Source organism: Euleptes europaea, chromosome 4 (assembly GCF_029931775.1).
Source record: "Euleptes europaea isolate rEulEur1 chromosome 4, rEulEur1.hap1, whole genome shotgun sequence".
Classification (NCBI taxonomy): Eukaryota; Metazoa; Chordata; class Lepidosauria; order Squamata; family Sphaerodactylidae; genus Euleptes; species Euleptes europaea.
In genome coordinates, this window is record NC_079315.1 from 57,234,860 (window position 1) to 57,247,076 (window position 12,217).

At 41.5% G+C, this 12,217-nt stretch overlaps 1 protein-coding gene across 1 annotated transcript in view; it reads left to right on the top strand.

The window, feature by feature from the left end:
• The window catches only part of DAPK1 (death associated protein kinase 1), a 104,620-nt gene that overhangs the window by 73,560 nt on the left and 18,843 nt on the right, over nt 1–12,217 (top strand). The window contains exons 12-17 of the mRNA XM_056847926.1: nt 90–188; nt 299–397; nt 1,735–1,833; nt 3,103–3,300; nt 5,580–5,777; nt 6,617–6,715. Coding sequence (XP_056703904.1) covers nt 90–188; nt 299–397; nt 1,735–1,833; nt 3,103–3,300; nt 5,580–5,777; nt 6,617–6,715 — 792 coding nt within the window. The remainder of the gene's footprint in view (nt 1–89; nt 189–298; nt 398–1,734; nt 1,834–3,102; nt 3,301–5,579; nt 5,778–6,616; nt 6,716–12,217) is intronic.

Here is a 12,217-nt window from a genome sequence, read left to right on the forward strand (position 1 = left end):
TGCTGAAGCACATAAGCTTTCCATACATCCATTTCTCTTGTAATCACTGATAAAAGGTTGTAATCACTGATAAAAGCTTATGTTCACAGCATGGGACACCTCCATTTCTGATTGCTGCTGGATGTGGAAATATTCAAATGCTTCAGTTATTCCTAAACCGAAGTGCCCGCATTGATGTCCAGGATAAGGTCAGCAGACTGTGGCCATTGCTAGTTTTTTAAATGAGCTTTTTATTTGAAATGGGTTTTAGCAGTTTTGTACAGTTTTGTTGACTACTATTATGAAACATATTCAACAGGCAGGATCTAATGCCATATACTGGGCATCTCGACATGGTCATGTAGAAACTCTGAAATTCCTCCATGTAAATAAATGCCCTTTGGATGTTAGAGACAAGGTAAGATAAAAACTTTTATCTTTTTAAAATACTTCTTAAAAAGCATTTTACAATAGGTGTCAAGCCCACCTAGTTGCTCACCCTAGACCACAAAATTAGTCAAACCCATATGCTAAAATTGTACTACCTTGAAATCCCAGGTAATAAGGAAGTTTAAATTGTCATTGGGAAATCCCCAAGGGAAGGAAATTACATACTTATTTATTTAGAAAATTTAGAAGGCAGCTAACAGCGTAAGATGAAACAATAAAAATACAATTTGAAACATTTTCTCCCTCTCCCATAATACTAGAACGCGGGGTCATCTGCTGAAGCTGGAGGGTGAGAGATTCAAAACAGATAAAAGAAAGTATTTTTTCACACAATGCATAGTTAAATTGTGGAACTCCCTGCCTCAGTATGTGGTGATGGCTGCCAGCTTGGAGGGCTTTAAGAGGGGAGTGGACATATTCATGGAGGAAAGGGGTATTCATGGCTATTAGTTAGAATGGATACTAGTCATGCTGCATACCTATTCTCTCTAGTATCAGAGGAGCATGCCTATTATATTAGGTGCTGTGGAACACAGGCAGGATGGTGCTGCTGCAGTCGGCTTGTTTGTGGCTTCCTAGAGGCACCTGGTTGGCCACTGTGTCAACAGACTGCTGGACTTGATGGGCCTTGGTCTGATCCAGCAGGGCCTTTCTTATGTTTTTATGTTCTAACATGTACCAATTAAAATAACTCCGTAAAGTAAATAAACTAAACCATTGCAATGATCTTCAGTATTTCAAAACAGCAGCCAGTGACACCAACACACAAGTAGATTAGACTTGCAATTTGCCCATCCTCAATGGGGCATCCCTAGCCCAAATCTCTCTAGAGAAACTGAGGAGTGGGAGAAAAGAATGGCTGGAAAAGGGTCTCCATAGTGACACTCCAGGAATGGCTTGTGTAGAGATTAGGGAAAACTTCTAGAGCATCAACTGAAAGTGGCATCATATCCTCTCCAAGCCACACCCTCCTCATGCACTGCTCTCATAATCTCCTAGCATTTGCCAAGGCATTTCTGGTAACCCAAAAGCAGTCATAAAAACAAAACAAAAATGTATCGAAATGGAGAGAGAACAAGGCAAGGAAATAAACTTCAGTTAAAAGCCTGTTTGAACAAAAAAATATTTTGGCTGTGCAAATGGAGTACATTGCAGGGGCAAAATCAACAACACCCTGTCTGTGTGCTGCCCTCTATATACTTATCATCCAGTGTTCATGGAAAGTCTCTGTAACTCATAATTTGGGAGTCATAAACATTGTGTCAAGAGAAGTAACAACAGCATGTGGCTGTCTTCTAATTACAGTCAGGGGAAACTGCACTCCATGTGGCATCTCGTTATGGTCATGTTGATGTAGTACAGTATCTGTGTAGTATTGGAGCAAACCCAAATTTTCAAGATAAGGTGAGTCATGAAGGGTAAGCCTTTGTTCCTCTGTTAAGCAAGGACATGTCCTGCCATTTTGTAAATTCAAACCAATTCACCAACATTAAAGACTTAAAATTGTCTAAACATCTACAAATGACTTGTTCACAGTATTTATTTGTATGCAGCATGCATGCATGTGCATGTAATATTGCAAAATATATATCTAATATATATCTAATTTCCAAATCAGTCCCAGAGTATGAATTAAAAAGTCCACACAATAGAATCACTTGGGAATTGGGTAGATGTTTCTGCAGCCTTGCAGAAAAATTTAAAATGCACACAAAAACTATAATTGCTTGGGGATTTAAAGCTCCCAGAACTGTAGAAGTGATGCTGGCACAGGCACGTATTGCAACTTGACACAAAAAAGAAATGCCACGATCACGTGATACTGCATTGCAAGATCACTGCCACCATTTGGGGGGTAACCCCAGATGCTATCATTAGTTGGTGATTGGAGGGGTTTGGAGCTGAAGGCTGACCCCAACCATATATAGCAGACACACTCCTGACTTGAGCTGGTACTCAGTTATACATTATGAGCCAGCCAGCCAGCCAGTTGCAAACGTAGCCACAGCCAATCATCATTTCCTGTTGCACTTCTCCTATGACTTGCTGTCTGCTGTGATTGGCTGATTCCAGCTATGTTTTCCTCTGTCCACAGGATGATTGAAATTTCTTACGTGTACACAGATTATTCAGTGAGGTGGTTCTGACTGAGAAATATGCAATTATATGTAAATAAAACACAATAGCTGGAAAAAACTGCCCCCCATTCCATCCATAACTATTGGATGGGTTTTTTAAAAAATTAAACATAATTTAAAGAAATTCTCTTAGTCTGCTTTCAGATATCCTATTTTTGTCATGGCAGAGAAGTGATAAGTTCACTGCATAATATCACAGTGACACCAGTTATTTAATTATGGTTATTTTTGTGGAAGAAATAATCAGGAATATACAAAGAAAAAACACCATACATTCTGTAATGTTTATTGGTAAGGCTGGGGCATATAGGGGTAAGATTCACAATTCAAATATCTCTGATTTGGATGTTTCTTGTGATCTGTAAATATTATATTAATAAAAGCCAACTGTACAACCTGAACTTGGGAATATAGTTAGATTTCCAAAGCAAATTCCACCATGTGAATAAGGCTTTTAGTTTGGTGATGTGCAAAATAGATAGTGTTGTTTTAAAAATTATACATAAACTTTATTAATGGCAGTATTATTTTCCAGGAAGAAGAAACCCCTTTGCATTGTGCTGCGTGGCACGGCTACTACCTTGTTACCAAAGCACTTTGTAAGGCAGGTTGTAATGTAAACGCTAAAAATAAAGAAGGGGAAACGCCACTCTTGACGGCCTCAGCGAGAGGTTACCATGATATCGTGGAATGTTTAGCAGAGCATGGAGCTGACCTTGATGCAACTGACAAGGTTAGTTATGGCTGAATGAGTCACATTTATCAAGGAGATTCCTGTTAACATATAGTCTTAAATAGTAAAGGTCTCTATGAAATTTTGTTCCTGGCTTGCTCATATCTCCCATCATTTAACGAAGATTCTCTAAAGAATGGAATATGGTACACTATGAACAAATGGAATAAGCACCTTTTTGTGTGAAATAAGCAATAGCTACATCTGTTAAATCCATTTTAACTACTCATTATGCATCCGGCATTCACATTTTAGGCAGGAGGCAGTCAGCGAGCAGCGCATTGGCAGGGAAGCCAAGAGAGGCACCACCATAGCCAGGCTAGCAAGCTAGTGGGGCAGGCAGGCAGCAGTGTGATTGAGGAAGCCTGGGGAAACCACAAAAATCAGAGAAGCAGTGCGTGCGCTGGTGCCAGCCAAACTGGTCACTACAAACACACATGCACACAGAAAAATTAAGAAGCAGCTGAAGGGAGGAGGAAGGAACAGCAGGAAGAGAAGAGGAGGTGCCAAAGCAGACAGAGGGAAGGAGCAGTAGATGGTGACAATGATAGTAAGAACCTCTATTATAAAGGGGCAGGGTGGGCATGGTGGCAACGATGGGAAATGGTAAACCTGCCAGAGCCCATCAACTGCCTCTAGTGAAGAGTAGAGAGGCATGATAAGAAGTGAGATTTCCCCTCCCCACAAGTCCTCCCACTGAGAAGGAGTGTGCATGCAGTCCCAGCAGGCAAGCTGTTAGAACCCCAGGATTGGCTGGAAAAGGGGTAGAGCAGGCTTTTCCTTTCCATCCATCTTTAACACTCTCAGAGAGGGCACACTTCTAGGGCTGCTCCAACAGGTATGGGCTCCTCGTCAGTGATGTAGACAGCAGCCTAATGAATGACTGGAAACATAGGAATCTCCCCCCTCTTTTCCAGCAGTCCTTGAAGCTATAAGAGCTCACCTGCTGAGACTGTCCTGGGTGGCATATGCTGTCAGAGCCCTAAAATGGATGGAAAGGGGGGATAGTTATTGCTTTTTGACTTGCCTGAGGATGACAGCAAAGCTTGCACTCCTCTCACTTTTTGAAGCCATCATCTGGCAACCAAAAGACAGCCCCTAACACTTTGTTGAGGATCCTCAGTTGTAACTGTATGGTCTTCAGCATGCAAACAGATCACCAGGAGCTTCCTTGCCTGCAAAGCCAAGAGAGGACTTATGAAGCCAGACTCCAGATTTACTATTCACACTGTGAGGGATTGATCTGCTATCTTGATTAATATATTCTTCCTCTTGGGGAGAGCTCTTCATTTTATGAGGCAGCAGGAGGTCAGTTTTATTCTCCGTAATTCTGAGAACCATCTAAAAGATGCTCTGAGGAAGGGAAAAAACAATACTCTTTTAAAAAATGAACACAAAAAACATTTTAAGCATTCTTCCTTGCTATTTTCTTATTTGTTGAGTTTTTCTTCTTTTGCTCATCCACTCCTAAAAATTGCTGCCTGAAAAAGAGCTCTGTAATATTTAGAAAGATTGAGAATCGTATAAAGCTTCGCTCAATAAAAGGAACGTTGCAACTGGTTTGTAGGTTAACAGAGCAATCCTAAGCTGAAATGTAATTTTGTGAAAATCCTGTGAAACTGCACCATTGAGTTTCACGGGGCTATGCCTCCCTTTTTGCAGGTGCAAGTTTGTGCCGGAAAAGGGGAGCGTTCCTGGGGCGAAAGGGCTGAAGGAGTTGACTAAAGTCAGCCCTGCCACAGGAACGCTCACTCTGGCGCCGGCGTGAACCCTTGTGCTGGGGAAATGCTGCACCGGTGCCCATGTATGGCACTGTTGCACAGCTCCACAGCACCGGCATTAGTGCCAATTTAGCCAGCGCAAGTAGCACTAACACCAGCGCAGGGGTCACGCCAGGGTCTTCCCCCCCCCGCCCCCCCCAAGATTGTTCTGCTCGCTGTTGCTACTTTATATTATTCTTGATTTTCATGAATGCAGGAATAAGCTGGTATTTAAAGAACTATTTTAAACATATTCAAGAGCTCGAGCTTACTGAGAGAAAGTTCTGATTTTCCCCCTTTTAACAAAGGATCTCCCTGCCATATCACAATCTGCTTTTGAAACTGCTGTTACTTTAACAAGTTGCATGGCGTGGGGGCGGATGGTGCAGTTTGAGAAACAGAAGACAAAAATTCCCTCTGAATGCAGAACTAACTGCTCAGTTTTTAGGATCCTGGCCATAAAATATTTCTGTTAGAAATAGTATAACAAATATTTCCTGTGTTTGTGTGCGCATTTAGGATGGACATATAGCCCTTCACCTTGCTGTCCGAAGATGTCAGATGGAAGTGGTTAAAACGCTCATCCGTCAGGGGTGTTGTATAGATTTTCAAGACAGACATGGGAATACCCCTCTTCATGTAGCCTGTAAAGATGGAAATGTTCCTATTGTGATGGCACTCTGTGAAGCGAATTGTAACATTGATATCACTAATAAGGTAAAAAAAAAAATCCAGATGAATTATTTTTGAGAACTGAATATACAGTTGAATCTCAGTTGAGGGGATGTAGACATTCTCCCTCAAGGGAAGCAGTGGTGTTCCAAGAAAATTACATTTCCCCATACTCAAAATAGTGAGGGGGAGGGAGAGGGGGAAGAATTATCCATACAATCTCACTATTCCATTGCATGGATGAATGCTGCATGGACTGGGGTTATCTGCAACTGTTCACTAGTTTGTGTGATGGGGAAAAACAAGCCCTCTTTCATTCTGATATAATTTTAGTTATGCGTGTATGTATTTAGAAATGCATTGGGACGTTGACTACTTGGTTTAGTAAAACTTACGTGTACCTTCTAGACTTTTCTGCAAAGTTATTAAGGCATCAGCTAAAAGAAATAGCTTTGGTTAGAATGGAGATAATAGCTGTGAAGGACAGTTTTCAGAATACAAAGCAAATAGACTTGTTCACAAAAGTTGAAGTGTGCAATAGATACTATTTTTTAAATTCTCTCTTTAAATAGTGTTGCTGTAAAGAGCTGAAAATTAAGACGTAGGGGTGCACGTAGTTCACAAAACATCCCAATAGGTTGTTGTTCTCTTGCAATGCTCTCATTCATTGAAATTATCAGTGCTTCATGTTGGGGTGTCCTGGGAATCATCTAAGTAAGTTGTAGGAGTCTGGAAATTAAAGTGAAAATGAAACTGGCATGCTGAGAACCTTTTAGCTATTTTAAAAACAGCCTGAACATTTGTGTCTTTCTGCCAGACAGCTCTAGAATATTAATATTTCAGTTGGGGTGTTACTCAGCAAAAGTTTATTTCCCTTTTTATAGTATGGGCGTACACCTTTACATCTGGCAGCAAACAATGGAATTCTTGATGTTGTCCGGTACCTCTGTCTCAGTGGAGCTAATGTGGAAACCTTAACTTCTGTAAGTATGACCTTGTGTTGTGTTTGTTATCTTATTTTATTAGTAGAAAAAGGAAATGAGAAAAATTGGGGATGTTGCACAGGAGTTTTCCAATGGAAAAAAAACCCGAGTTTTGGGGACTTTAGTTTGACTTTAAAATTATTCTTAGTAGCCTTGAAAACAATATATGGTCCTTTTTAATGGCAAACACATATAATATAATTAATTTGCATTGCAACACGGTCTTTATTAACAATGCCCTTTCTGAGAAATGGTTTTTTTGTTTTTTGTTTCAGTAACTCACTTGTTAGCCATTTTTCCAATATGTCATGAAAACTTATAAATGCTATTTAGATGTTTTTTTAAAAAGTCGCGCTTCTGGAAGGCTTTAATACTAAAATGAAAGTAATATTCCAGTGTGCATGTATGTGTAGGCGGGTGAATGAATAAGCAAACGTGCAGGTGAGCTTGTAAAGCAATTACTACCTGTCAAGCCGATCTGCACCACTGCGTCCAGTCAGCACCACCTGCTGTCTTTTCTGTCTCGCCAGGGTTGAGTAATGTTCCTAAGATAGGCATTCTGAGAACAGATGAAAAACAACTAGCTATCACACACATCATTAACTAAGTAACACATATGAGGTTTCACACACACACACACACACACACACACACACACACAATAGACGCAAAGCCTGGTCAGCCAAAATTCCTAGCTCATCTTTAACTTTTAGAGCAAGAACTACTAAAAGCCAGATGTGTGCATATAAAGTGCCGTCAAGTCGCAGCCAACTTATGGCGACCCCTTATGAGGTTTTCAAGGCAAGAGACTAACAGAGGTGGTTTGCCAGTGCCTTTCTCTGCAGAGCAACCCTGGGCTGATCCTGCTTAGCTTGCGAGATCTTACGAGACCAGGCTATACCATGCTGCTTTCCCTCCCAAAAGCCAGATAGTACATTTTTAAAGTTACTTGTAAATAAAAATTAAACTTTAATTTACTATAACTACAAAAGATGTTTTCTATAACATGGGTACTGCTTAACTTGTTTTTGTCATTCTTCCCACAATGCCCTAGAACCAGTGCCTGCGTCAGCCATTGGCGGGGTGGGGCAGATGCCGAGGCCCACCACTGAGGTGAAATAATTGTGGGGGGTTTTTTTCTCACATTGCAAACTTCACACCACAGTGAAGAGGAAACTGGCAACTTTATTACTTCATGGTGATGGACGCTAAGGTGCCAAGGGGCAGTTTGCCCACTCTAATATCTCCCCCTCCCCCTCTCTTTGTTAACAGCAAATCAGTGGACATCAAGGAGAATTTTTTGGAATTTCTGCATGTCACAAAGACCAGAGAGAAAGTCTTGCAAGCCATGCATAATTTTATAGACCTCTATCATGTCTCCCCTTAGCCGCCTTCTTTCCAAGCTAAACAGCCCTAAGCGTCTTAACCGCTCCCCATAGGACAGTTGCTCTAGTCTCCTAATCATTTTGGTTGCTCTTTTCTGCACCTTCTCAAGCTCTGTAATATCCTTTTTTAGGTGTGGTGACCAGAACTGTACACAGTATTCCAAGTGTGGTCTCACCATAGATTTGTACAAGGGCAGTATGATATCAGCAGTTTTATTCTCTATTCCTCGTCTAATTATAGCCAGCATGGAATTTGCCTTTTTTACAGCAGCCGCACACTGGGTTGATATCTTCATTGAGCTATCCACTACCACCCCAAGATCCCTTTCTTGGTCTGTGGCTGCCAGCACAGATCCCATCAGTGTATATGTAAAGTTGGGATATTTTGTCCCAATATGCATCACTTTACACGTACTCACATTGAATCTCATTTGCCATTTTAATGCCCATTCTTCCAGTATGCAGAGATCCTTCTGGAGCTCTTCACAGTCCGATTTTGTTTTAATCACCCAAAATAATTTGGTGTCATCTGCAAACTTGGCTACTTCACTGTTTAACCCCAACTCCAGGTCATTGATGAACAGGTTGAAAAGCACCGGTCCCAACACAGATCCCTGAGGCACCCCACTGCTCACATCCCACCATTGTGAGAACTGACCATTGATTCCTACTCTCTGCTTCCTATTTTTCAGCCAGCTCTCAATCCATAAGAGGACTTGTCCTCTTATCCCATGACTATGAAGTTTGCTTAGCAGTCTTTGGTGGGGGACTTTGTCAAAAGCTTTTTGGAAATCCAAATACACAATATCCACAGGCTCATTCCTGTCCACATGCTTATTGACACTTCCAAAAAACTCTAATAGGTTAGTGAGACAGGACCTACCCTTACAGAAGCCATGTTGGGTTTTGCCCAGCAGACCTTGCCCTTCTATATGCTTGACAATTGGCCTGTAATTTCCTGGGTCCCCCCTGGAACTTTTTTTTATAAATGGGTGTTACATTGGCCATTCTTTAGTCCTCTGGTACAGAGGCTGATCGAAGGGACATATTACATATCTTTGTTAGAAATTCAGCAATTTCCCATTTGAGTTCTTGAAGAACTCTAGGATGAATACCGTCTGGTCCCTGTGACTTGTTAGTTTGCAGTTTGTTTAGACGTTCTAGGACTTCCTGCCTTGTTACCACTATTTGCCTCAGTTCCTCATTTTTCCCTCTCCAAAATCTCTGTTCAGGAGAAGGAATCCGCCCTATATCTTCAACAGTGAAGACAGATGAGAAGAATTCATTTAGTTTTTCAGCAATCGCTTTATCCTCCCTTAAGAGTTCCTTTACTCCCATTGTCATCCAATGGTCCAACCGCTTCCCTAGCTGGTTTCCTACTCCTAATATACTTAAAGAATTTCTTATTGTTTGTTTTGATGTGTTTAGCAATATGCCCCTCAAAATCTTTTTTTGCATCTCTAATTATCTGCTTGCATTTCCTTTGTGCAAGTTTATGTTTGCTTCTGTTCGCCTCGTTTGGGCAAACCTTCCAGTCTCTGAAGGAAGACTTTTTTTCTCTAATTGCTTCCTTTACCTTACCCGTTAGGCATGGTTGTGACCTCTTGGACTTATTACTACCATTCCTGACCTGCGGTATACAAGCTAGCTGAGCGTCTAGTAATGTGACTTGAGTAACCCCCAAGCCTTTTCAAGAGATTTAACCCTCCTAACTGTTCCTTTCAACTTCCTCTTTACCAGTTTTCTCATTTTAGAGAAGTTCCCTCTTTTAAAGTCAAAGGTAATTGTGTGAGATTTCCTAGTCACTTTCCAACTTACATATAAATTAAATTTGATGCCATTGTGATCACTATTGCCACCTAGCTCAACTACATCCACATCCCGCACTAAGTCACTGGCAGCACCACAGAGTATTAAATCCAGGATCACCTCCCCTCTGGTTGGGTCTATGACCAACTGTTCGAGGGCACAGTCATTTAGGATGTCTAAACATTTTATCTCTTTGGCTTGACTGGAGCATACATTTATCCAATCAATATGAGGGAAGTTGAAGTATCCCATTATTACTACTTCATTACCTTTACATGCTTCCCTAATTTCATTCTCCATCTCAAGATCACCCTGAGCCATTTGGTCAGGGGCCGATAGAATGTCCCCAGTACTAAATCTCCTTTGGGGCCTGGAATTGTCACCCATAAGGATTCTGTAACTGAGTCTGCCCTTTTTATGGTCTCTAGCTTATTAGACACTATGCTTACCTTGATACACATAGCAACACCCCCTCCAATATGCCCTTCCCTGTCATTTCTATACAGTTTGTAACCAGGGATGACTGCCAGTTTATATCCAGATTTTTTGAATGGTTTCAGAATCCTTTTCTGTTCCATCAAAAATTACTCATGTTTTATGGAAAGAAATGAAGTCATTTATGTAGATGAAGATGTTTTCAACACTCTAGTAAGATCATGAACAATGCTTTGAAAGGTATTTTGCTCCAGACATTTTATCTAACGTATCTGCCATGTTTGAAAGTGCATAGCTACCCTGAAAAGTTTGTTTAGACTTCTGTAGTTGACATCAACCCTCAAACCTTCATTGGAATTCTTTAAAATGACTATTAAGGAAGCTCAGGGTGATGAAGAATATTCCACTAAGCCTTCTTTCAGCATGTGAGTTAACTTTTTTTTTGACAGTGGCCTGATATATGAAAGGGATTTGATGTGGAGTCCATGTAGTGCTTAGGGACCCCAAAGTAACTGAGAGCCCACCTGCTGCTCCCATGCGTAGCAGCATGCCATCACTTGTCACCTGTTAACCCCAGCTGCATCCATCTTCTTTCCATTCAAAGCTGGATGCTCAGTATGGATGAGGCTTATTTCAGAACCTAAAACAGCCCTGATATTTCCCAGCCCCTGTATTCCCATTCATTCGTAGCAGAGGCCTGGCCTGCTCTTCTCCAGGGTTGTTCTTATAGTTGCAGATGGTCGCCCTTCTGCACCAGCAACCTTTAGTTTCCCTGGAGCATCTTTCCTTTCCATTCTGCTTCCAGTGACCTTTTCCTCCATGTTGTCATCAGATGTCATTTGGCCTGGAGCTCCCTTGGGGAGCTGCTGCTGTCCCAACTGCCTTTTCTAACTGATCAGTCACCACTGTGGCAAGTTGTTCTCAAAAGGATGCTGATGTTGTGAGAGTCACTCGGGGACTCATCATTAGCAGCAGATACCATTAAGCAGATGCTTGTTTCTGCTTCCACATTCTGTGCACAACAAAGTCCACTGGTTTGCCTAAAATTGCATCTTATTTAACAAGCAGGCTATGAAGCTCCCCTGTTAATCCATTTACAAATGGGCTTTTCACACAAGGTTCCTTCATGGCCTGCCTCTGCCCCCTCTGTATTCCCAGCTCCAAATCTGGCTGGGCAAAATGAGCTTCATTTAAATTGTCAAATAGCATTCTAAGAGCACATCCATAATTATGCAGAGGTCCCCCCTCTTCCAGGCCTTTTAAGATGACTGCCAAACACTGAAGTCATGCTAGAGGTATGATCTAAAACAAGATCATGCAGCAGGGATCAGCAAAACACAGGTAAAGAGGCAGCCTGGAGATGCATGCAGGTCGGAGACAATATGTCGATCAGTAAAGACTCACACCTGACTTGGAAGCATTTAATAGCCAGGAGGCTACGCAAAACACAACCAAAGGGCTATCGGAAAGCAAAGAGAGTAATTCTGGAATTTGGAGTGGATAATATTGCCTCTCTTACATTAATTCTGAAAATCTAGTGGTTTATTGTGAAAGTCATCAGCATACAGATCAGAAACCTCCTTGTTCATCCTCAGTAATTCTGATGGTGTCAGGAGGGTTGCATGCCTGAGTGCTGCCTCAACAACATTAATAACTCTGAACAGATAAGTAAATCAGGAGGTGAGACGCTGTGGCTCAATAGCAGAGCATCTGCTTTACTTGCAGAAGGTTCAATCACCAGTATCTCCAATTAAAAGGTTCAGGTCTTAGGTGATTTGAGAGCTCTCTACCTGAGATCATGGAGAGCTGCTGCCAGCTGGTGTAGACAATGCTGATCGTTATGTCTGAGATAGAGCTTTTAGTTTGGGCAAAT